The 27,939-nt window shown below is 40.0% G+C and overlaps 1 protein-coding gene across 1 annotated transcript; it reads left to right on the forward strand.

Annotated features, from left to right (window-relative positions):
- The first annotated feature begins 929 nt into the window (after nucleotides 1-929).
- Nucleotides 930-27,277, forward strand: LOC139649284 (centrosomal protein of 85 kDa-like). Its single transcript, XM_071525638.1, has 3 exons — nucleotides 930-1,067; nucleotides 14,897-15,061; nucleotides 26,370-27,277. The coding sequence occupies exons 1-3, from the start codon at nucleotides 1,004-1,006 to the stop codon at nucleotides 27,275-27,277; spliced, it is 1,137 nt and encodes a 378-aa protein (XP_071381739.1). The 5' UTR covers nucleotides 930-1,003.
- The last annotated feature ends 662 nt before the right edge of the window (nucleotides 27,278-27,939 follow it).

Raw genomic sequence — 27,939 nt, forward strand, 5'->3', positions numbered from 1 at the left:
TTTGGTGTCACGCGTCAATACAAATACATTGCTTTAAATCTGTTTCTACACGTTCGCGCTTTTATTTTGAAGGCTAAATGCTCAAACCGGAAATCTTATTTCTGGTTATTCTGGTGAGTGTAAAGCATCTTCTGTCAGGCAGATCAGAGTGGGCTTTCCGCCTGAGCAACCCTTAAGTCCTACGGTGCCTGTACAAAGTCAAGAAACTAATGACCATGCCATCTGTATCACCGACAGACGCTAGTATCTCCCAATGTCTCAAATTAAACTGGATTAAATTAAACAGCTAGCTGTTTAATCGTCACGTTGGCCTTCTGTGAAACGCACCTCTACAAGCACGCATTAACATCTCCGCTTTGTTTTATTGAGACAATTATCACAGAATTATGAAATAATATTATGAAATGAATTAATAATATTATTAAATAACTATTTCAGAATTACGAGATCTTTTCTCAGAATTAGCCTATGAAATTGAAATGAAACTGGTTCTGTTTTATTTATTTATTTTTTTTCGGGTGAATGCAATACACTTCCGTATAATAAATCAACTCTACTTAGGAAAAGGGAGCAATACCTGCTGCAGTTCGTCTGCGGCTGATTTTAAGTTCATAAAAAAAAAAAGAAAAGTAGGCTAATTGGATGAGGACGGTCTAAGGAGTTCCGTTTCTTCGATAGGCCGTGAACGCAGCATCATGCAGTGTATAGCCTGGCAGCAGTACTGCGGTGTGAGCCTGGAGGAGGAGCCTGCTGAGATCACATCCTTCCACACAACCACAGCGCATCCACACTCAATTTATGGATCGGATTTGGGACAGAGGACGTTTTTTTAGAGATAGGCTAAGAGAAATTTGGAAATACGTTTCGGTGTTTGTATTGTAAGATGCCATGAAATCATGCGGCACCCTTGAGGCCTTCTCTCCATCTTTGTAAGATCACATTTTGGCCTCGTTTTTTTTTTCCTGCTCTGGTCTGACTGCCATTTATCCCTGTTGGGAGTTTTATGAAATCACAAACGATGTGGGGCAGAAGTGCTTTTGAAGATGGATATGAATCTTATAAAACAGGTGAGGTTTGATCATGAAGTACATCGATAGAGCAGCTGGGTTGTAGCCGGGTCCAGACGACCATATAACGGTCCCGGTGAGACTAACGGGATGATGCTAAGCTACTGGGAAACGCTCGTTCTGTTTTTAAGGCCCAGCACAACGAACAAGACCATAGACAAGCAATGAGAATGTTGTGCTGCTGTTGCAAAGACGGAAGATGGGTTACATTATGTAGTATTGACCGTGTTGGCCATGTGAAGACGAAGTGTATTAGGCTTCTCTACAGTAGGAAAATGTTATTGAGACCAGCAGCCAGTTTGCCCTGCTGCCACCAAGCTGACAGATCTGATCTAACAGAAATGAGAACACAGCAGGTAGGATGCTCATAACTAATCTGCATATGATATGCTTAATAAGCGTATTTGCCTTCAATTACATTGGGCGTGCTTTGCATACTAATAGTCAATCAGAGGGGCAGAGTTGCAGTGTCATTTAGGGAGGTGGGACTGAGCTTTCCCTTGTTTTGTCATCTGATTGTGCAAAATTTTAGAACAAGCTTTACACATACAGCTCTGGAAAAAATTAAGAGACCACTGCAAAAGTATCAGTTTCTCTGGTTTTACTATTTATAGTAAGGCTGGCTATTGGCAAGGACCTCACGATACGTATCATGATACATGGGTCACGATACGATTGTATCACGATACATTGTGATACGATACATATTGCGATACATTGCAATACTCTACATGATGTACTGAAAATTTAAAAATAGAGCTGAAAATACAACTTGCTGTGTACCACATCACATCACATTATATTGATAACTCAGCAGACAAATTAAGTCAAAACTATTTAATTAAAAGGGATTTGAGGGAAATTTAAGGACGTGTGTGTCTGTGTGTACCACAGAAAACCACAGAAAAATCGGTGTCAGTGTAAATTTAACTGATTAGATTTAATCAACACTGCCATTGTTTCTATAGGTCTCCACCATCAGAGTTTAACACCATAGATAGTTTTGAACAGCTGCTCCAGAGCCATATCAGCTCTATGAGTGGACAAACAACTCTCCAATCAACACATCAATTCAAAATAATTGTTACGAATATTCAGCACTTATTAACACTGGAACATTTGCTGAGGAGACACACATATGTGCATGTATTCTAACCCCAGCCAATTCTGTAGGTCAGTGGTTCTCAATGTGGGGTCCGGGGACCACAAGGGGTCCTTGAGGGGGTTGCAGGGGGTCCCCAGCAAATTCATGAATTGTTAAACTTCTGCATTACTTCGTTTACAGGAAGTTATTAGAGAATGTAGAAGAATGACTGTTTTGATCATAGTTTCCCTGTTATCTCTCTAATACAGACAGTCATGAAATTCTGGACAAAATCATATCTAACAATACAAATATTCTCAAATTTGGGTTCGAGAGACAACATCTCATCAAATGGGGGTCCGTGGCTCTAATGTGGGCTAAGTTAGGGGTCCTTGATATGAAAAAGGTTGAGAATCACTGCTGTAGATAGACAGATTCTGTAGAATACCCAGTATATAGACTGTAACGATTGGTGTAACTGTTCAGCAAATTGCATTCACGTATTGCAGTGGTCGGCAACTAGCGGCCCGCGGGCCAAAACTGGCCCGCCTGTAATAGTATCTGGCCCGCCAGATGACACTGAAAATCTCTGATCTTGCCATGCTTTGTGTCGTGGTGCCGTCGTATATTATATTCCTTGCAAACTGCAACAACTTCGTTGCAGATTAGACAGACTGGTTTGGCGTTAATAAAATCAGGTAAGATGAATGCATACTTTTCTTTCCATTCTTCTTTGTACGTCCTACCTTCGCTGTCAACTTTTCTTTTCATTGCTTTTGACAGTGACATTTTGTTTTGCTAATGTCTCTGTGCACACAATGTAACCTCCCGCACAATAACGCGGGTAACGATGTAACGCGAGAGTAACGTACGTCGGATATCCAATCCTGAGTCCATAAAATAATTATTACAATACGTTAGTTAGGCTCAAAGAAGTAGTCATTTTCAAAATGGAAATGATACACATTTATTATTAACTGTGTGGAGAGGGGAAATATGAGATTTACACACATTCATGTCTTAAAAGACAGTCTGTCGGTGATTAAAGACAGCAGTCACATTATCAGCAGGTTACTATTATAAGCTGTTTTATAACGCAGCCACAGAGTGGAGCAGGAGACAAAGCAGTAATAACACACTAATAACAGTCTGTAGCAAATTCAAGTTACTTTATTTTAAACAAATAACTTTCTTAAATTACTCTTTTGTACAATATATAATAGTATAGATTAGGAAAAAAAAGTTTTGTTTGGTAGAAAAAAAGGTTGTGTCCAAGATATTATGTTTTGGCCCACCATTCAGTTGCTTGGAAAAAATTTGGCCCGAGGCCAAACTTACTTGCCGACCCCTGACGTATTGCATATATTGCATGTGTATTGCATTCACCCGAACGGTTCAGAAAACTCACGGTTCGGTTCATATCACGGTTTGGGGTCACGGTTTTGGATCGGTTCGGTTCGGTATATATCTGGTGCACTGGGGAGGGGAAATACAATTGCAAATTGCAATTTACACATTGTATTTATTTAAAAAATCTTAAGTTTTCCTGAATGAAAACTTTTTTCACTGAAAATTAAAGTCCAGTATAACTAAATCAAGCAAAAAGCTAAAAGACTTTCCTTCAAAAGTAAATACTCCTCTGTTATTATAACATAAAATATCCCTGCACTGTAGGTTATGTAGGCCAACATCACCATGAAGTGCAACATAAAATGCAACCTTCTGTGTTTTAGTCCAGGGCATCAACATAAAATGCAACTTAAATCATGTACTGAAATTTTCCACTACTGAATAGAGCTACAAACCTTTCACTATAAACATCCCGAAGTAGTGATGCGTGGGTCAATCCGAAACCCGTGGGTCCCGCAGGTTTATCCGCGGGTGGGGCGGGTTGGGTCGATTGAAGATAATATTGAGAAGGAACGGGCGGATTCGGATGTTGATGTGTCGGATCGGGCGGTCGCAGGTTGAAAAAAACCTGACCCGCGCATCATTGCCCCCGAGGTTTTGGTTATTGCTCTGTGCTCTGTGTGAACTCACTGAGAGATCGCTTAAAGCTGCGGGAAGAGCAAGTTGTTTTGGTCCTCCTCTCCTCCTGCTGCCAGTGTGACTACAGAGTGACGCTGGGTTCTTCTGGGGTGCACCGCCACAATATCGGCATGGAAGCCACAAAATCAAAAGTTGGTCAATGTATAGAAATTGATCTGCGCAGATGTGCGCATCACCTCATGTTTGTCGTTTGGCTATTCACATTGAACCGTGGGTGTCGAACTGAACGGTTCAGATTTCTTTCGGGATCTGTTTCACCCCTAATAGACCAGTGTCTTGGCAGTAGATATTAACAGTACATCGTAGGGCTGGGTATCGCCACTGATTTCCCGAATCGATTCGATTCCGATTCACAAGGTCCCGATTCGATTCGATTTCCGATTTGATTGATTTCAGTTACAATATCAATTTTGCTTGGATATGAAAGAGATTCTCAGAGAACTAATGCTGTAAATTGTACAAGGAACCCTCTAACCTGATGCACTATTAAAAATATTAATGTTTACATTAAGAATTGACCCCAAAGCAGTTACATTAATGTACTTTTTATTTAACATGACCAACACACTACAGCAGTCAACACAATATAGTGCAAGTTGTGCAACTCTACAGATTCTACAGGCATATATTAAAAGATCGATTTCGGGATTTTATGAATCGATATCGGATCATTCAAATGAAGATCGATTTGAATTGGAAAATTGATTTTTTTAAACCCAGCCCTAGTACATCGGACTACTGCAATCTCTCCAACAACTGTTCTCTTTAACCTTAACCTGAACTCTTTAAGATTATTTTTTATTAGATAGTTCACAGTAAAGAGAGACAGGAAAGATTGGGGGATGATGCGACAATGTTGTCAGGCTGGAGTGAAATCCAGGACGTCCCAGGTAGATGGTACACACCAATTGAGCCCCCAGGACACCCCATCATTGCCTAATCTTCAAATCGTCAATTCATTGATGTGCTCTAAAATATTCAAGCTGTTTGCTTTTGGCAACTTTTACACTCATTAGCAACTGTAATCTCAGGAGAAAAACAGTATGTTTACAGCAGTATGTTATCTGAAAGAAACAGATGACCTTGTGTATTTGAGTCCCTCTCCTCCAGCTCACAGACAGTTATGTTAGCACAACATGATGCTAGGCAAGTAGTCAGGGTAGTGAACTTTGAAGATATGAGGCATTCAGACAGACAGACAGGCAGGTTTCTATACATGCAAACTGCAGTGATGGGGCTGATAGGACTGTTTGCTCCATAACACCCTAAATGTGATGTAAAGTTGGCTTTGAATTCTACCCCAGCAGTCTATCAAATTGCACAGAGCACACAGCAGGAGTTTGCTTGAATTAGGCTCGTTTGACAACAGAACATAAGACCAGACCAGGTTCAGACTGTACAATTATGTGGGTCTTACATGGATTGAGATCTGTATGTTTGAGCCAGTTCTTTTCAGATTTGGACTATTTAGGCTAATGTTTGCACTTAGGATTTTAGGTATGTCTTCACTTCAGGACAGATTTATTCAAAACCTTGGCTTCTTTGTCATTCCCATCGCTGGTGGAAAATTTGCAGATGGCCTTTTCTCCTTTTTTTGTTGTTCTGCTGAGGCATTGCCTTTAAATGTAGCCTAATACCTGTCAGTCACATGTGCACAGTCTTGCCTGCCCTGCAAACTGCAGAGAGAAAACTAATATATCCACAGAAGAGATGAGGTGAAACAGCCATAATAATAATTTGAATGTTTAGTTACAACTAGATTGTGCTAACAGATCTGTGTTTTGCATGAAAGATTTTGAATTGATCAAATTTGGCCAATGCTGCAGCCGCCATTCTATTTATTCTATTCATTCTATTTAGAATGAACCTAGCTCGACCAATGTGTTTCAGGAACTGTGCTGACTAATCTATGCTTACAAAAAATATTTTTGGTAGTGATTTTTTAGTTAGAACTAGATCGAGCTAGCAGAACAGTGATTTGCATAAAAGATTTTGAATGTATCAAGTTTGGCCAATGCTGTAGCCGCCGCTCGCTCTCTCTATTTAGAATGAACCTAGCTCGACCAATGTGTTTCTATTACCATACTGACTAATCTGTGCTGACAAAAATTATTTTTGCTGGCGAATGTTTTAGTTTTGAGCTGGCAGAGCTGTGTTTTGTATAAAAGATTTGAATTTATTAAGTTTGCCCCTCTTATGCACGTGCATGAGCCTCGGACTCCTCTCCCTACTCTATAAGCAAACTGAAATAGATCGATTAAGTTCTCCACCTGTGCTAGAAGATTTTTTCGAATCTGTTTCTCAAATGATTTAATTATAAGAGATGTTTGTGCAACTGGTCTATAATCATTCATCACTCTGGGATTTGTTTTTTTGGCAACAGGGACAGTAGTTGCATGTAGAGGACTGCATTGGGATTGGAATCCCGCGGGTCCTGCGGGACCCAACGCAAGCGGGGAGTGGGCGGTCAAAAAATAAACTGCGGGTCACGGGATTTATCCCGAGTTTTTCGGTTGCGTGTAATGGTGCAATATTTTTGATAAATCAAAGTGTTATGTTTAAATTTATTGTGTAGTTATGTTGTTTCTGTCTGCTGATTGTGTTCTTGTCTTATGAATGTTTCTTGTTCTCAGGTCTCTCTTGGAAAAGAGATCTTGCCTGATTAATTAAAGATTAAAAAAATAAATAAAATGCAGAGGAGTAGAATAGAAAGCCTTTATTGTCATTGTACAGAATACAACGAAATTAGGAGAGCTACTCCTGATCAGTGCGTTAAAGGTTCCATATGTAACTTTTACAAACTTTTTAAATCGTTTTTTATTGCCAATGTGTGAACGGGTTGTAACGTAACTTAAAAAATGAGACCTCAGCCGACTTTCTCCGTTGCCTGTAACAGTGTAACAAGCTACATTCTATGTGAAGGACTCGGGCCGTTTTTTCCGGGAGATTCCAACGGATGTGACGTTATGCGCGCTCCCGTGGCTAGTCTCTTCAGCTTCACTACTTCACTATAGCTCGCTTGCTCGTAACGTAATACTTTCTGAATGGATATGTTAGTTGGCTAGCTTGCCAAATCACTTCACCAGCTAACGTGATCCATGATACTAAGTTATATAGCTATTATGACAAATAGTGTTGATTTTAGCCAACAATAAATGATGTAACATTACAAAGCAAAGGTGTATAACGATTGCCTTCTACTAGCCAAGAGCGATGCAAGGCAGCGGCACACACAGGACAAGTTTGCCTTCAGGGCTTTCTGGTAGAAAGGCTCAGGGTAACCCTAACCCCTACCTAAACCATAACCGTGGATTTCTGTCAGAAAGGCTTTCTGGTAGAAAGCCTTAGGGTAACCCTAACCCCTACCCAAACCATAACCGTGGATTTCTGTCAGAAAGGCTTTCTGGCAGAAAGCCCTGAAGGCAAACTTCTCCCGTGTGCGGCAGCGGCGGCCAAATAACGTTATCTAACTGTACACAAAGCTATGCTAAGTTTAGCCAGCTAGCTGTAACTTAGCTACGCTGCATGGATCTGGCGTTTGTACAGTGAACTACAATGCTGATTTACAGTAACGGTGAAATAAACAATGGTAAGCTGTAATGACACAGCAAGGTGAACTACAGTCATTCAGGAAATGATGAATACATATACAGTACATATTCCGTGTAGTTCACTAACAGTCAGCGTTATTGCAGATAACAGATAGCGACATTGCTGAGCCTCACGGTGAAACTATTGCTGTTTTCACATATGAAAACTGGCTAGCAAGCTAACACCGACCTATAATGTTATAAATACAGCCAATGTAACGTTATCACCCGACAAAGTTCACACATAGTCACAGTTCCTCCTCACAAAAACACAGCACTGAAAACATACTTAACATACATATAGCTTCAATTAATAGCCCGAGAGAGAGAGAGAGAGAGAGAGAGAGAGAGAGAGAGAGAGAGAGAGAGAGAGAGAGATGGTCGAGCGTCTAGAAAGTGAATGAAGAGAGGGAGCGGTAGTAGCGAGAAAGCCGGTGAATCAGAGAAATAAAACGTTATTTTCTGATTGTTTCACAGTGGTTACGTTCTAAAGCACAGAGAGAGAGAGGGAGAGCCCCGTATCAAAATACCGGTAGCCTACTTTAGAAAAAAGATTAAAAAAAAAAAAAAGATGGAGAAATGTCTTGCTGCTGCTTCTCCTGAGTTTTTGTCAAATTTGACAACTGAGAGCTTGAATTTCAGGTCGTACTTTTTTTCTCTGTGCCACCATGGCGATCAGCAAATGTGACTGACATTTGAATGCAAGTAAAAAAAAAAAAGAAACTGCTTCCTCATCTATCAACATGATGCCGGTCCATCACGTTCATATGGTCACTGTTTTGGCCGATACACAGGATGCTCGCTCGCGCCTACGGAGTGCGGGCACACGCGTGAGCACAAGCAACAGGATGCTGACTGCAGTTACCTTAACGGCCACAGGTGTCACTAATAACAGGCATTTTCTGAATCTTACAAACAGTACCTTTAAAAGACACAGGGAAACGAAACAAAATAAAACAACCTCAGCAAAACAAACAACCACAACAACACAATGTTCTAAAATAAGTAAAATAAATAAATACAATGTAATTTTGCCCTAGAGTAGGTGTACTTATTGCACTAGAATAACTGTAATTATTGCACTAGTATGAATGTAATTATGCACTAGAACGTAATTTCGCTACGTTATTACCGACAGGAGGGCTGCATTGGGATTGGGACCCACAGGACCCGACGCAAATCTCGCGGGAGTGAGTGGTTTTAACTTTTCTGCGGGCGGAAGCAGGCGGTCAATAACAAACACATTGCAGGAGCGGGTGGTAATGGTCAGAAATCAAGTGGGAGCGGGCGGGAGCGGGATTAAGAAAACAGTCCGGCGCAGGGCTCTAGTTGCAAGCTTCCACATTTTAGGTCCTTTTTGCAGAGCAAATGATTTAAAAAAAATCAAATGAAAACTGCTCTGCACAGGTCTTCAGTACATTTCCACACACATTATCTGGGCCTGGGCTTTTGCTAGTCTTTGTCTGTCTAAAAATATTTGTTACATTCTGAACACTAAAGTCTATTTCAGGGTGAGCAGCAGCGGATACATTTTCAGTAAAATCAAAATGAAGAAAAAAACTGTTCAACCCATCTGCTAGCTGTTTATCTGTATTAACACCATCAATATCTATCTGTCAGTTCATCAATATTCTCAGATGATTCTTTAAAAATAGACGAGTCAGTACAATCAAAACATCCCTGCAGAGTGAGGGAGCTGTCATAAATCCAGACTTTCACTTCTCTTTTCAGGGGCTTTTCCCTCGTTAGCACAGACCTATACGCAGGCAGTAGATGGACAGTACTGTGGTCAGAGGGTTCGAGCGGGGGTCCCGCGACTGACTTGTATGCCCGCTTGATGGAGCCATAACAGAGGTCCAACATCTTGTTGAATCGTATAGTACAGGTGATTCTGGTGGAAGCTACTAAGAGTTTTTCTAAGATTGCAGTGATTAAATCCCCGAGTTTGATATTAGGGGCGTCGGGTGAGGTATGTTGCAGCTGTTAAAGCAAAAATATTGTGTTGGCAGCAGATTTTGCATCAGCTTTGGTGTGAATGTAGACTATAGTGACAAATATTTGGGGAAATTCTCTGGGGAGCAGTGGCGTGTCCAGGCCATTTTGACTGGGGTGGCCGAGGTGGACTCAAGCAAGGGTGGCACTGAGTGCGGCATTTAGGAAGGATGTAGGCAGGTCCCAGGTCAAAATTCTGACTTTATTCTCAGAAATCTTAGATTAATCTCAGAATTTAAATACATTTTTCACATGTGGCCCTAATCCTCTTCCATACAAGGCCCAGGTTCAAAACAACCAGAATTATCAGGCATCACTGTCAACTGTATGCATGTAAAAAAAATGTATGCTACTAACATTACTTCTTGGTCTTTATCTTCAGGTGCGTGCTGCATTCCATTTGGTCAGACATAGTGTTTTTTTCACATTGATCCCTAATTTGGTTTTCTCTTTGCTCCCCTTGGCGTGTTTCTTGGAACTCAAGGAGCGTAGTTTTGGAAAAATAAATTAACTGGCTTGATGGTCCCACCTCTAACATGACCATCAGCCAGTCATAACTCAGGATTTTGGGGTGGCACCTGGTAGGGCTGGTCTTTCAGTGGAATCATATCTAACATTACCATTCGGTTCAATGAGATGAACATTAATTTGATTATTTAACGTGATTTTGCATACATGAACCATATCGTGATATATATATATTGATATCGAGAAAAATCCTTATGATTATCGTGATATTGATTTCAACCATATCGCCCAGCGCTAGCACCTGGGGTGGCCAATCAGATTTCAGGGGTGGCCAGTGCCATCCCTGGCCACCCCCTAGACACGCCCCTGCTGGGGAGGTAAACAGGTCTCACCGAAACAGATAGTAGTTAAATGCACAACTTTGCCCCCGAAAAGGACAAACCCAGCACATAGAAGCTCGCTTAAAAACTGCTGTCTTTTGAGAAGTTAATACAAAACAAGACAGCTGAAATTGGTGTTATCGACTCAAAAAAAAAAACAGCAAAGGATGCCAAACCATGTCTCGCTCTTCTCTCAGTCTGTGTGCATTTTATAGGTCCACGATGAGAAAGAGTGGGAATGGAATCACAGTGAGAAAGGAGTGGAGGAGCTGATGGTGTACTGGTCTGTGCATCCCAAAATGCAGCACCAGCTGTGACATCAATTTGACAAACTTGACATTAAAATTAAAAAACATTTTTTAAAAACTCTTCCTGGGTAGGAACAAATCTTCCGGGGCGGGCCACCCGGGTAAAGCCTATGTTTCGGAAACCCTGGGGCTCTACTTGCCCTGTTGCCACTGCATCTCCAACCCAGATTCCCTTGGCAATAACTCAATTAAACAAGATGTGGTAGCCATGGGGAGTCTGGGGTAATACATGGATACATAGGGGATGTGCAGTATACTCACTAGTTATTTTTATTATAATTAATGGTACACTGGACTGCCTGGATATTTATGATGGCTGCTATAGATGATTTTGGATTATTGTGGTTTCTGTTTATTGATGTGCTTTCAATGGTTTATATGCTCAGGCATACAGTTATCGATATGCACTTTAAATGTCTGCCTGGACTGTGATTGTATTTATGATGGCTGCTATAGATGATTTTGGATTATTGTGGTTTCTGTTTATTGATGTGCTTTCAATGGTTTATATGCTCAGGTATACAGTTATCGATATGCACTTTAAATGTCTGCCTGGACTTTGATGGTATTTATGATGGCTGCTATTGATGATTTGGATTATTGTCGTTTCTGTTTATTTGATTTGATGTGCTTTTAATGTGTCTATATGTTCTGTGTTGTACCACAAATTGCCTCTTGGAGGACATTCAAGTTTTCTAAGTCTAAGCGGCTGGAAGATGGATGGATGGATGGGAGCATGACATTGTACTTACTACAGAGGGATAGAACAAGGGATTCTCTCCTCTTTTTGCTCTTCTCTTCCTCTCCCCCTCCCTTCACTTAATCACTAAAATAGGACAGGCTAAATGACTCCTGTCTAACTGGATTATACTTTGAAAATAGGGCAAGTTTCCAGCTAAGGGGACACTCTGGTCCTTGGCTTGAGTGTCATTAATTAGGTGAAGCAGCTATAGAACTAGAGTGTTTTTTCATTTGTGACACCATAACATGAAAAGAGACAGGGAAATACAGACTAGGGCTGGGCGATATGGACCAAAAATCATATCTCGGTATTTTTAGGCTGAATGGCGATACACGATATCTCGGTATTTCCTATGAAGTGGGCTAAATGTTCAGTTGTAAGTAGGGCTGGGCGATATGGACAAAATCAAATATCACAATATTTTTGACCAAATACCTCGATATCGATATTGCGACAATATTGTGGGGATGACTATTGGTGCTTTCACAAAATATTTACGTAATGAGATTTTTGATAAATAATCATCAGTAATGTGGATATAATGACTAAGTGGGTAAAGGCAAATAATAGAACAGCTAGAACAGTCTGGTAAGTTCAGAAAATGACATCACTTTACTCTAATGCAGCCTTTTAAACCAGGAAAAGACAACACTTATGCCATATCACGATATTACGATATCCAAAATCTAAGACGATATCTAGTCTCATATCACGATATCAATATAGTATCGATATATTGCCCAGCCCTAATACAGACAGTAAAGCGTGTACTTAGATTTGACTGTACTCATTTGTAAGTAGTAGTAGTGGTGGTTCCCTGACCCGGTGCATCAGCCAGCTGGACACCCAGCTGGCTGATTTTGAAAAAATATCTAATTGCGATTATTTTGACTGATATTGCAATTGCGATATGATTTGCGATATTAGAAGGAATGATAATTTTTACATCATTATTCTCATTTTCATTGAAAAACGTATTAAAATGATTATGGTGTGATTTTTGCGGGGATCTGTACCAAACAAAGATGTTTTCTTAAGTCTGTAGAATATGATGTGTAGGCCAGGACATCTTTGCTGCACAACAATATTTCATTTAAAATGGTATTTTGACACACATTTTGCCTTTAACAAATATTGCACCTCCTGTGATTTGAAAATTGCAGTAGGCCATATTGCGATTTCGATAAAATTTTTATTAATTGTTCAGCCCTAGTACACAACCACGGTGAATTGCTGCTTACTCGATGTCCAATCTTCATGTAAAAAATAGAAAACATTTTTCTGTCTTTGTAGATGAAACTTACAAAATTTCAGACTTTAAGCATCAGTTTTTCGCTTATGGAGCATTCAATCTGTGTAATAAATGACAGACATCTCTATGTTATCTAGGTAAAGTACGCAAATTCTCATAATTTGATCTTGAAAGCGGAATATTTGACACTAGTTTGAAATCTGCCTTAATATGGATGGACAGATCTTATGCACCTTGCTGGTTGCTTCAGTCATAGTGCGACGCCTCCTCTCTTAAAACCATCGCTCCCTTTAAGAAACAAAGGTGTGTGTGTGTGTTCCACACAGTTTATTTGTGTTGTTTTACATGCAGTCAGCTAACACTGCTGAGATCATGTCAGCAGAGTTCAATAAGCAATTTTTTTTTTAACCAAACTGTGACCCAAGTTTGGGCTTACACCACTAATAGAAAACCCTTGTCTACTAAAGTGGAAACCTGTAGGAGTGAGGAAATTCTAAAAGTCTAAAATTACAATGTGAATGAATAATTATTATATATCGTGTGGTATTTATAATAATAGGTATTATTTAATCATGAAGAAACCTCATGAATATTCATTGCTGATATCACATTCCACCATACTATGCATGTGCGAGCACATACTAAACAAAGACATGTCTGGATTTCACGCCGCTATCCGTAACTGACCAAGACTTTAAATATGACACTTCTTTGCCTAAATCAGATAAGCCTGATCTGAATGTGACACTCTCATTGACTCTGCCTAACTGTATTTTCAGTGAAGTCGGAAGTGACACCTATTGCTTTGCCTGTATACTGACTGTCCAAGATAACTATATTGAAGTTTGACATCATCATAGCGTACTCTTATCAATAATCTTATATTTGTGTGTGTGTCCATGCACACGTTTATGTGCAAGCATCTCCCTGTGTTTTGCCTCTTACTGTTCTGCCAGTATGTTGCATGTCTAGTGTGTGGAGGCTATTTATTTCAGGCAGATGAGGGGCTCTAACAGAATAGTAACAGTCTATACTTCCAATACAATCCCATATGCCAGCTGTTCCTATGGCTCTGCTTTGCTATTTGTACACTGTGTTTGCTGACTCTGGCAGTGATAAAACAAGAGATGTTGGTAGAACACCCACTGATTATATTTATTAGTCTGATCCCTGCTGAGGATGGAACTGTCTTAGAGATATGCTAAATCCTGGGTGGGCATAAGCCCATCATTAGAGTGGTGTAGGCCTATCTAATTTCAAGTCTAATATCATATTATCTTATGGTGGTATGTAAATATTTTTATAATGCATGTAATCCTTTGCACACCTAGCTCTTAAGTAACATTTGTATATTTCCACACGTGTATATTGTGTATATATACAGTACTGTGCAAAAGTCTTAGGCACCCTAGATTTTTTATATACATTTCTTCGAAGTCTTCGATGTTTATTTGTTTTCTGCATTAGTGTGTCAGTAGACTACTGTTTATTGCAAATTTTTGATATTCAGAAACTTTTCATTTCATTAGTTTTGAAAGCATTTTCGCTTTATGGATTTCTTTGACATATGCCTAAGACTTTTGCACAGTACTGTATACATATATATATATATATATATATATATATATATATATATTGTTATGTGATTCTATTCTGTGTATTGCTATTGCTGCTGTAACAAAGAAATTTCCCCCCGGGGATTAATAAAGTACCTACCTATGTATGCAGCAGAGATTGCACTATATGATATGGGCTGACCTACTCTTTGGTGCATTCAACTGAACCAGGTGAACTAGTCCTCAATTGTCATGCAATCACTTGAAATGGCACTGGAATGGGCTTCATGACAGAAAATGTGTTTGAAAACTGCCGGTTGAATAATAAAGTGAACAGAAGGGTTTGCTCATTTATTTCTACGACACCCAGCCAAATCCCTACTGATAGCCTTGCTGCTGTTGTTTTAGGTACCAGTAGCAGTACCAGTTCTTCAGGATGGGTACCTGGCTATGACTCAAACTGGCATGGCAACCCCCCAGGTCCCGGGAACAGTAATCGCGGCCGTCGCCACAGCGCCACATCCGACAGCGGCGACACCGGCATCGGCACTTCCTGCTCCGACAGTGTGGAAGGTAGGACTCTATTCTATTCTATTCTATTCTATTCTATTCTGACCGTTTCAAAGGAGGAACACTCCACAGCCCACAGTGCAGCTTCATATAAAGGGGCTTATTGATAAAACTCTGCCGTCATACTGTAACAGCAGGGTGTGAAATACCGGTTTTCCCCCACTCCCACCCCTTTTGATCATTTGCATTTTGTAAAAGTGATTCATAAAAGCACACCGCAGCGCAAAAAATACCACCTGTCCTAGTCAGATGTTACATTTTCAAAATTAATGTTAATTAAAATAAATGTAAATAATTCATCCTTCGTGTGAACGCGATAACTTGAACAGTTTTTATAAGAATCTTTTCAAATTTGGTATGGACATTAATGACCCCTAGAGGAAGAACTCTATTGATTTTGATATGTTTATGATTATTATAACTATTATTAATTAACTGATTAAATTAATCTCCATGCTATTTGGATCCATATTTCACCAATAGTGCATTATATTGTATTGAAATTTGTCAAGAGAATTGTTCAGGCAATTATGGATTCAAATATGGCCAATATTTGAATGGCATTACACACATATTCATTCATTATATGTGAACATGTTGTCCAAGTTTCATGATGATTGGACCATCTATCACAAAGTTATAACAATTTAGCTCATAAGCCATGCCTCCTTCACAACTTTAAGAGTTAATCTTCAAAACTACAGTAGATATCAACAATCTATGAACAAAATTTAGCGTAGGGCCATAGATGCTACTGACCGATTTTGGTGGTAATTGGGCAAATTTATAGAGTACGGTTAGGTGGACATGTGTACCAAGTTTCATGTAAATCGGACAAACTGTGTGGGAGATACAGCACTGTACATTTTTTATTTTTGACCTTTAATTATAGCGGCACCATCAGGCCGATGGGAGTAATATTTCTTGTGCGTCTAATTGAAGCCATACTAGACCATGGTGCAAAGTTTCTAGCATTTACCATCTCATGGGAAATTGAGCCCTAAGAGAAAAACAATAATAATAACAAAAAAAGTACCAGCACAAAAAATAACTAATTCATTTATTAATATTAATCACAGAAAGTGCAAATTTCACACAAATCTCTATAATTGCCTGAACAATTCTCTTGATGAAAATTTCAATACAATATAATGCACCATTGGTGAAATATGGGTCCAAACAGCATGGAGATTAATTTAATCAGTTAATTAATAAGAGTTATAATAATCATAAACATGTCAAAATCAATACAGTTCTTCCTGTAGGGGTCATCAATGTCCATACCAAATTTGAAAAGATTCTTATAAAAACAGTTATCGCGTTCACACGAAGGATCTGCAGTGGGTGGGGTGAATCCATAATATCCCCGAAACTCATTCCGTCCTCTTGACATGGAAAAAAAATATCCCCGTAATATATCTCTCACGCCCGCATGTGCAATGGGAGGCGCACAGACGGGTCCGGTGAGAGAGAGAGAGAGCGAGCATGAAAGACAGAGCGAGAGAGAGAGTGAGCGACAGAGAGAGCGAGCGAGAGACAGAGAAAGGGAGCGAGAGAGAGAGAGCGCGCGGAGCAATTAGGGGCTGAGCGAATCAATGCGCAACATGCAGTTCTACAATTAAATAGTGAAAAAAAACAAAAACATTGTGCCGGTCAGTGCTGATATTGTGGCGGTTGTCTATGTGTGGGAAATCCTGATATCTTTGGTAAGCAGCCATGTAATAAATGGGATAATGTACAGCAAACCTCTGCTTGGTGTCGCGGCTTCTTTTGTGATAATCGCTGTACATTATCCCTTATGGTAGGAACACCTACAGTGTGTATTAGTATGGCTGGATTGGCAGGCACAGTGGAATGAACTACAGCCAAAGGTTTAGAAAAGACTTACCAGCCAAGTGGGTCTGGCTCCCACTCTCTTCCTCCCCTCCTCCCAGCTGGTATGGTAGTTTCTTTCAAAATGTCATGCTTTCAAGGAAGGTGTTTGCTCTCTCACCTGTTCTTATTTGTGTCTTTATGGACTGTGGATGATATCAAATGTATAACCAGGACCTATTCCCTCTTCTTCCAGTAGCTATCTGTCTGTGTGGATGTAATGATATGGTTTGGAGTTTAGGGCAGATCACTGTACACCAGGGTTGTTTCAATACCAAAAATCTGACTTTGCTATAGGGGTAAACAATTAATCGAAATTTTATCGAAATTGCAATATGGCCTACTGCAATTTTTTGAAATCGCAGGAGGCGCAATATTTGTTAAAGGCGAAATGTGTGTCAAAATACCATTTTAAATTAAATATTGTCGTGGGCCTACACATCATATTCTACAGACTTAAGAATACATCTTTGTTTGGTACAGATCCCCGCAAAAATCACACCATAATCATTTTCATATGTTTTTCAATGAAGATGAGATTGATGTAAAGATTATCATTCCCTCTAATATCGCAAATCATATCGCAATTGCAATATCAGTCACAATAATCGCAATTAGATATTTTTTCAAACTTTGCTACTGATGCGATCTTTGGTACCTCAATACCAAATTGATAGTAAATCACTGATTTACTATTTATTAATGAAATATTTGACACACAAAACACAGCATCTGATGCACTTTTATTTTATTATTTTCTGGCACCTATGAAGCATTAATAAATTCTCATATTGACTACTAAAGATATATCAAAATTCTTTACACGGCACATTATTGTATTTGTGTTTGTATACAGTTTGTGTTAGTCAGGGACTGGGGGAAAAGGGTCTGTATTAACTTCTGTGTAAAATACCTTAATCTACTCTTGTTGTGTATCTATCTGTTATTTATCTATCTGTTACTATGGAAAAGAAAGTATTTTGGAAAATGCTAGTATAGTACTGTTTATAATTTGGACATTTCAGTACTTTTATAGTACTGCTATACCCTGCAACCCTACTGTACACACCCTTGGGTTAACTAGAGAGTCTGAGTTTAACAAGGCTGCTTCCCCTCACATTACCTCCAAAGCACCAGACACCACACAGTTAAACCAGCCCTCACTTCCTCTCCCTTTTTTTACACCTCATTTACATAGTTCTCCCCTTTCATCCTTTCTCAGTTGCTTTTTACAGGTTTTTACCGGTTTTTACCGTTCTGGCAACCGCAGGGAGGAGGGGTCAACTTTGAAAGTTGTGTTTACAAGCCACAAGCAGCAAAATCCCACTCAGTATGCCTTTTAAAGGCAGTTAAAGTAAGATTTTGGAGTATATTGTAGTCAGACCATTCAGTAAGTGATAACCTGTGAGTTTCTTGTTATTTTGTTTTTGTTGTTTTAGTGGTTAATTCTGTGTTGGGTTTTTTTGCACTACGCTTCCCAGAGATCAGTTGTCAATAACGATTCCTTGGATTTTCTGTTGATGAAGTTAGAGTTTCTGTAGGTACCGCTTGTTTCTGTTCAGTCATGGTTGCTATTACTGCTCATGCAAACTACCCAATTTTTCTTCTGTTTAGTCCAAACAAATTTGAATCAATGAATGCTTGTAGTTTGAGGTAATAAGATCACAAACAAATGTGATTTCTGCTCATTATGAGGCAACTATATAGGTTACTTTTGGTAGGCAAATTTCATGCTTTGCAATCTCGTGAAATGTTTTTAAAACAGTGTTTTACCATTTTACCTAAAGCCAGGATTAGGAAAACAATCCACAAATTGAAATTGAAATGATGAAAAAAAAATGGGAAGGCACTTGTGAAGGTTTTAACTTTTAAAAGCCTTTATTAAAAAATAAAATTATAACGGGCTAGAACATTTAAACATTTTTTTTTTTAAATGCTCTACCCCTATCCAAGAGCACCTGAGCTTGTTTGAATGCAGGTCCGGGCCAGTAGACTAACCTTTTGCGTTGCACAAATTGGGCCAGTAGATTTCCTAAGAGTCCTAACCAGACAAACACATAGAAAGTGACACCATAGAAAGTGAAAGCATTGACATGAGTGATGTGGTCAGTCAGTTTACCTTTCTTTATTAGTTTAGGTTAGTCCTTAAAACGTGCATGGACGTGCATGTAAGTCTATTCATAATTACGTAGAATATACCACATATTATTATATTGTATTTAGAGATATTTCACACACACACACACACACACACACACACACACACTTCTATGAGGGGTCAATCAGCAGGATTGGCCAAATCAAATGTGAATTCAGAAATAATAAATTACAAATTATAAAAAAAATTGCAATTTCAATAACAGTACAAATAATTGCAGAATCACAATTCTTATAAGAATAGATTTTTCCCCGCCTCTGGTACTTACTTTGAATTTTTTTGTGGATAAGATGGCATGCACCTTGTAATCGTGACATCCCGGGTTAGGTGCTGGGGGGGAATGCATTATTAAGCATTATAAAGCATTATAAAGCAACAGTGAATATACACATGGTCGCACGTCCAATCTGGGTTCAGACTATGAGCAACACAATCAACAAGTCCATTCACTTCTTATAGAGCTGGGGAACATGGTAAGATTGAAAGTCATTTTCCTCTCCTCTCCTCTCCTCTCCGCTCCTCTCATTGTATTGTATCTGCTGGTAGAGCTAAGGCAATAGCATGGCCTCATTCTAGTTCATTGGAGCTCATCATGGTTTAGACCGAGCTAAGGCCTGGGGGATCTGGCTGCATCCAAGTCACATTTCCTGTCCCACATATGAGACATCTGAGCTGGATCTCCAGGTTAAAGATCTGCAAATGTATGTTCCAAATTAAAGTATTGCACTTTTTGTGTATTTGTGGTAGAAGAAAAGGGATATTTTTATGTAGTTTGTTCATGTATTCAGTAGCATAAACCTCAAGCCAAAAACACAAAACATCTGTCTAGCCTTAAACTTGTACACTGGTTCATGTAAATGTAGGCTGCTTATTGATTAAATGTATTTTTGGTTCAAATTCTGATGGAGAACTGTGTTTGTGTGTCTGTGTGTATGTGTGTGTGTGTGTGTCTGTGTATGTGTGTGTGCAACCCAGTGCAGCCCAGTGTCTGGGTCATATATCTGGTTAAGGATTGGAGATAAATATAGGTCAGAGGGATCTAATCGGATGTTCACTGTGAGGCAGAAGCAACATGAGTTTACATCCTGTACAACATGGAGGATGTTTTGGCCTCGCTCTAGGCAGTAGATTGAAAATCTATTAGATGAAATGTTTATGGTCCGTGTACCTACAGTTGAAATTGAAGTTTATTTACCATTTGTGGACCAGTCACATTGGAATTTAAAAAGGGCAGAGCTCATGACATATATACGGAAGAGGATTAGGGCCACATGTGAAAAATTCAGAGAATAAAGTCAGAATTCTGACTTCTGAGAATAAAGTCAGAATTCTGAGGGGGTTCCAGGGGGTCCCCAGCCAATGAATTGTTGAACTTCACCATTATTTCATTTACAAGAAGTTAACACAATTAGAGAATGTAGAAGAATGACTATTTTGATCATATTTTCACTGTCATCTCTCTACCTACAATACAGACAGTCGTGGAATTCTGGACAAAATCATATCTAACAATAAAAATATTCTCAGATTTGGGTCCGAGAGACAAAATCTCATCAAAAAGGGGTCCGTGGCTCTAATGTTGACTAAACTAGGCAAGTAACAAAGACATTAAAACAGCCAGTGTTGGGCAAGTTACTGAAAATTAGTAATTAGTTACAGTTACTAGTTACTTCTCTCAAAAAGTAATTGAATTACTTTACCAATTACTTGACCAATGCATAATAAAAGTAATTAGTTACTAGGGAAAGTAACTTTTGCGTTACTTTTAAATGTCTGCTTCAATTCTCTTATTACACATAGCTATATTATTTTAGTGTTGCTGTGGTACAGTGTGGGACAAGACAACTGTTAAATTTGATCTATCATTGTACCCATTGTCACTATGATGAAAAGTAATTAATGGAATAATAAAACACAATAGATATGTTTTGATAGGCGTATTTATTGTAGCCTGGACAGGCCTTCAAATCAAGCATTAGTACACTGTATGGGCTAAGTTACCGCACCGGTAGCAGTGTTACCAACTCTTTTCCAAGGAAAGTAGCTATTGGCTGCTCAGAAAGTCGCTAGAAGTCGCCAGATGATGTCAGATGTAGCCCGTTTTGTGCTGACTCCGCCCACCCGGGCCAGTTTTGGCGTACGCCGGTAACAATTACAAGTGGACCCTATCCTACAGTCCCTGCTCTCAGCAGAGGGAGGGAGCTACACTGTGATCATCAGACCTCTCTGGATTAGACAAGCAAGTAGAGAAAACCGGCATCAGCTGTACCAATTTATTGCCAAATGCTTTGGGATGTAACACATTAACATTGCTTCCCATGGTCAGAAAAAGTCGCCAGATTTGTCGCTAGTCGCTTTTGAGAAATAAAGTCACCAGGGAGGTTGGTAGTGTTTTGATTCACTTGCGCCACCGTAAAGTCGGATGATCATAAACCGGATAATCCAGTAACAAGTAACGAGCCCATTTAAATTTCAGTAATTATAATTGTGTTATTAATCTATCTATTATTATTATTAAGGGATCTTCAGGGGAGGGAAGAACAGGGGAGGAAGGGGGAAGGGTAGGCTGGGGGGGTTTAACAGTGTATCTGTGTCAGTGCGTGTGTGTGTGTGTGCGTGAGTGAAAAGTATAATGGCTTAGAAGAAAAAAGTAAATATATAAATGAAAATTAAAGAGTAGGAGGAAAAATAATAATAAATAAAAAATCAAATAAAATGGAGGGGCGGGCTTATTGAGTGGGTGTGAGTGAGTTGGGACGCCTTCTGAGACACACCGTTTATTTTTATTTGTGATTTTAATTTCCAGGGTTTAATTTTATTGTTGAATTTTATGGCATTTTTATGTAACCACCATGGATGTTTTTGGAAATGTGCAATGTGCATGTTTTGCAAATTAGTCTTGTTGTCTGTGCAGCACGAGTGGTGAGTTCTCTTATTAGCCTTTAGCTCACTATATTGCTATTAGTATCACCATGTCCAAAACAAACTTAATAGAGAAATTTTACTTGTATAATTATAAATTTGTAGATGAAGTTTTCCAACCATGTAATTTATTCTTAGCCAGATAGGCTGGCATTTATTGTAAAAATTGGTCCTCCCGGTGGTAGTCATTATAGGCTTGGACCCTCACATTGCCATTTGCGGTTATATTTTCGCCTTGCTCTTTTTTTTTTCTTTTCTCTCTTGTGAGAGAGAGGGTCAGGGAAGTAGGCTAACTGTATTAGCCAGTCAAAACTCTACCCGCCCCCCCCCGCCCCCACACACACACACACACACACACACACACACACAAACTCCTTCCTTTCAAGATTACCAGGCTAATAAATCTGTTTGACATGGGAGATTTATCCCCATGGGCATTTATCCCCTTTGCAATCCGACTTTCAAATGCTCTGTTTTTTTGTTTTTTTTTATCTGATCTTTTATTGTGTTTACCAAGTTTATTTATCAACATTATTTATAGATTCTATTCCACATTTTAGCTCCTTGGTGTATTGTTTGTTTGTATGTTGTTGGATGTTACTGTGTTTTTCTGTGTACAGCAAGCTGCTCGTAACTAATTGCCCCTGGGATTAATAAAGTTGTTTTGAATTTGAATTTGCATTTGAGATTAGTATTATTATTAACATGGTTCTGTTGGTTCAGTAGTCAAAGTGGTTTACTGACAACAGGAAGCTGGTCAGGGTAGGTTAAGATAGGTATGAGTATTAGTATTAGGAATATAGTAGTATAGCATCAGTATTAGTATTAGTACCATTATTCAGAGCAGTTGTGGCTGGTAATACATGCATAGAAACATGCATAGAAGGGGTCCAATGTATGTGTAAAGTGAGTTTTGCAAGCCAGAAATCTCAGCAGCTGGACAAATAATCACTCGTATTGATCAACAACCCAGTCAACCCCCTACAGATTTATTTTGTCATTTTATAAAAACCTTACTGACTGGCCTTTTAAATAAATAATCCCATTTGTGAAGGTCCTGGGACGACTCCTCTTCATTTCCACAAGGTGATATTTGGTATCTGGACCAGAGGGGACAACATGTTTACTGCGGCCTTGTTCAGCTTGTTCCTCTGTCTGAAAAAGAACCCCTAATTCCACACCGAGCATCCTAGATTCTCTACATGAGGTCCGGCTGATCTCAGATCCCCTACCAGTGGTCCCTTGAGCATCTCATTTATTGTAACTGCACTCACAGCCGGTCTGCTCTAAGAGGTTTAGTTTTGGAACAGATGAGCAGACCCACTTATCTCATTAGAATGACTCAGAGGGTAATGTGACATTATGTCTGGAGGGGGTTTGGGGGTGCTGTGTGTTGAGGTTGAAGGGGTGGGGGGTGGGGGGTCCCAACTCGAAATAGAGCCTAGGAGGGGAGCATCTGGTTTAGGTTGGTGTGTCAGGGGGCAGGGCTTCTAAAACACCACACACACACACACACAAACAATGCTGGGTTAATGGCTGTCCATCTGATCTACAGCAGTGATTTTACAGATTACAGACGGAGCTTGTATTCAGTCATTTCATGAGTTTTGTGTATGTAAAGCTGGTGGCCGGAAGTCTGAAACATTATTTAACCTTTACAGGATAATTCAGGTTATTTTCAACAATGGGCCTTATTTTCCTAGTTTGTGCCATCGCGACTATTGATTGTGTTAAAAATGTTATCACTTCACTGTACAGCTTTATGTGCCACTCAGCTTCAGGGAGAGCTGCTCACCAATACACACCCAGAGGGCCAACACAGTCTCCAACAGTCAAACCCATATGTTCAGTCAACACAGTTAACACTAGTACAACTGGGACAAAACCCCACGCACTTACTTTTCTTCCGTCTTGTTGGTGGCACTATGATTGGCCACTTGGGGAAGAAAAGGAAAAATTAGAAGCACCAAACAATGTCCATGTATAAATGCAAAAGAAGTAATAATAAAATGATAAACAAAATGATAAACAAAGTTAGCAAAGCAACATGATGTTGCATGATGTTGCAGAAAAGCAGGTCCTCTAGTTCAGTGGTTCTCAACGTGGGGTCTGGGGACTACCAGGGGTCCTTGAGGGAGGTCCAGGGGGTCCCCAGCAAATTGATCAATTGTTAAACTTCACCATTATTTCATTTATAAGAAGTTAACACAATTAGAGAATGTAGAAGAATGACTGTTTTGATCATAGTGTCACTGTTATCTCTCTGCCTACAATACAGATAGTCATGGAATTCTGGACAAAATCATATCTAACAATAAAAATATTCTTAGATTTGGGTCCGAGAGACAAAATCTCATCAAATGTGGGTCTGTGGCTCTAATGTGGTTTTCAATGAAAATGAGAATAATGATGTAAAAATTATCATTCCCTCTAATATCGCAAATCATATCACAATTGCAATATCAGTCAAAATAATCGCAATTACATATTTTTTCAAAATCGTTCAGCCCTAACCTAACATCACAATATATGCAGTGAGTGCCTAAATCTATATCATTTAACATTCTCAATGTCATCTTCAAAAACTGTACATAATACCAAGCATTTTCCCTTTCAGGGGATTGTTAACAACTCAAAATGCTTCTCAATCAACTATAAATAGCCACATACTCTATACAACTATGTATCTTTCACATAAATTATTGTGTGAAATCAAAGATCCATGTTAAATAAATCAGTCTCTTTTGATCCATTGTTGACCTCAGTCTGTTTGCTCACATTGGACTGCTCCCTGCTCCATTTACCCATTTCACAATCTTGGTTTGATTTGTTATAAATATACTGTATATCTCCATCGTGTAGCAGTCCAGCAATGACAAAGTACTAGAGACATTGTTGACATGTGTTTTGCAAAATTGCAAAAGCTTGCAAAAAGTTTTCAAAGTTGTTGCCAAATTTAAAAATACAAAGAACCTTGCGGAATATCTCTTTGTCCCACTGTTGGACTCCCACTGTTGGACTGTTGTGTACTACAACCTTGTTTCTACTCTATTCTTATTTATATCCTATTCTTCTTTGCTGTAACCTGTTACTGTTTGCTGCTGCAGGAATCCAGTTTTCTGACAGGGATTATTAACATCTAATCTAATCTAATCTAATTTTATTTGTATTTTATTTTATCTAATCTAGTAGAGTAATCTAGTAGAGATCCCACCTGTGGAACTTCTACTAGAACGGCGATATGATATATTATGATTATGATATATTATATATATATATTTCACTTTTCACGGTTCAGTTTAATACAACGCATGTCACTCTGCTCTGGAAAATACTTATTGGACAAACCATGGGACAAAATGAGAGCGTTGCTGTCCGGTGTATAGATTAACGTCAATGGTGGAAAAAAAAAACTTTACTGTAACATCCTTCCTGTAGCAGAACTGGGTTGCCAGATCAGCGCACTCGCCCAACATAGAGCACACATTTTGATGTATGATATGTCTATGTAACGGAAAAACTGTAGACGAAGAAAGGTGCCAAAAAAATGTCTGCCAGTAAAAAAAGACTAAAAATAGTAATAGTATGCTTTGCCTACAGCAAGCTCACTAATTATAGATTCCATTCTAGACAAAGTGCAAATGCTCCTTATGCTGCTGTCTTATCATCTTTCTCCTTGTTTGTGCACCTTATTATATGTATTTGCATCTCTCTTTTCTAGTTTGACTGGTTTGTTATAGTTTTATTTTCAAAACTGTAGTTTGATTTTCAAAGAAAGATACAACCACATTTTCACATAAAATATTGTACGTTAAAGGAATAGTTCACCCAAAAATGAAAATTCTGTCATCAGCTACTCACCCTCATACCAGTTGAAACACAGGTGAAGTTTGTCCATATAACACACAGGGAGGTTGCCAGCACAACTCCATAGCAGCCTTCTCCAAAACAACTGAAGTCAGTGGGGACCAGTTCTTCAGAGTTCCAAAAAGACCTACAGTATATTTACACCATCATTTAGTGCAAATCTTAACTACAGCTGATTGATTTGCAACAAAAAATGGTGTATAGGTCTTTCTATTCAGTGTGATTGTTTGGCTGTTTTTGTTTTGGAACTCTAAAGAACAGGTCCCCATTGACTTCAGTTGTTTTGGAGAAGGCTGCTACCAAGTTGTGCTGGCAACCTCCCTGTGTGTTATATGGACTAACAAATTGTTTCAATTGGCATGAGGGTGAGTAGATGATGACAGAATTTTCATTTTTGGGTGAACTATTCCTTTAACCAACATACGTGTGTATTTTGTGTGCCTTGTTGTTTCCGATTATTCTGCTTCTAATGATCTGTCTGTCCTTCCCTAGACCAGTCCAGCTCAAGCACCCCTTCATCCTTCCAGCCGCTGACCCAGCATCGCTCTGGCCAGAGTCTGGGGGTCAGTGGCGGCCTCCCCACGGCCCACATCATGCCCTCTCCATCCTCCTCAGGCTCCGCCCGGCTCAGCATGCCGGCTTCCCCCGGCAGCACCAGTCCCTGGAGCAGCTCCTGCCAGCTGCTGATGCCGGCCATGTCTCCTCTGACCGCGCAAGGCTGTCTGGACATGAAGGACCCCCGGCCGATCCGGAGGTGGTCCTCCCTCACCAGGCTCTCAGCCGGGGCCGATAAGAGCTCCGCTAGGGAGTCGGGGTATCAGAGCAACCCAGACCCACATGGCTCCCTAGATAGAGGACTGTTATATGGGTACAAACAGGACCCTCTTGGCTCAAACGTGGACCCCTATCTACCTTCATCCTCTTCCTCCTTGCTCTCCCAAGGCTTGTTGCTGCGCTCGCCCGGCGCTGAGCCCTGCTACCGCTACAACCTGAGTACTAAACCCGCTGGTCTGGGAACAGACTCATTCCGGTCCTCAGCACTGTCCTCCCCTATGAAACCCAACAGTTTGGACCTGAGCTACAGTGCCTTACCGGAGAGCAGGCTGGCTCCGGGGGCGGGGGGGGGTTCTGGCCTCGGCTTACACAGCCAGCGGGGCCTGTCGCTGGGCCACCAGGCTGGCGGAGGCTCCCCCATCCAGCCCGCCGTCCGCACCCAGATGTGGCTGAGCGAGCAGATGGAATACAGGCCCGCACTGGAAAAGGGAGGCGGACCGGGTCGGACCGGCGGGACCGGAGCGGAGGGCTGCGGCGGAGGCGTGTTGTTGTCGTGGCAACAGGAGCCTCAGCAGAGGGAGAGGCTACGGCAGGAAGCGGAGCTCAACCAGGTGAGAGACGATTGACACGGAGGTGGGAAAAGAAGGAAGGAAGGATATGAGGAGGGGAGAGGAGGGAGTGAAGGTGGGAGGGAAAATAAGGATGGAGGGAGGCTAAGTAAGGAAGGAGAGGTAGGAAAAAGGAGTGAGAGGAAGGAAGGAAGGAAGGAAGGAACTAGGTAGAGCAAGGAATGATGGAAGGAGAGAGAGGAAGGTGAGATGAAAGGAAGAAAGGAAGTAGCTTGTAGGATCATTTATGTGTGTCTCCCCCTCTTGGAAGTATTCTATCATCGCTCCCCCTACATGTGTTTATGTCTTGCCCTACTGTCTGATGTGCCGTATTGCATGTATAGTCCAGTCTATAAGCAGTGAACACTGGCAAACATACAGTATTTTGGTAAAGCGCATGTGATCTCTAGTGGGTTATTAGGGGTCCAATGGAACTCTATTGAATTTTTTAGGATTATTACAGGAATGAAATGAGCCATAACTTGAACACAAAGCGCAATCTTCACAAAAGTTGACCTTTATAGCAAAATGAAACTATAATCCCATAGTACTGCCCTCTTAGATCAGTGGTTCTCAACATGGGGTCCGGGGACCACCAGGGGTCCTTGAGGGGGTTCCAGGGGGTTCCCAGCAAATTGATAAATTGTTAAACTTCACCATTATTTCATTTACAAGACGTT

The sequence above is a fragment of the Centroberyx affinis genome, unplaced genomic scaffold, assembly GCF_046629955.1.
Source record: "Centroberyx affinis isolate AG114_WGS23_722 - 3 ecotype Tasmania unplaced genomic scaffold, CSIRO-AGI_Caff_v1 ptg001314l_1, whole genome shotgun sequence".
Taxonomy (NCBI): Eukaryota; Metazoa; Chordata; class Actinopteri; order Beryciformes; family Berycidae; genus Centroberyx; species Centroberyx affinis.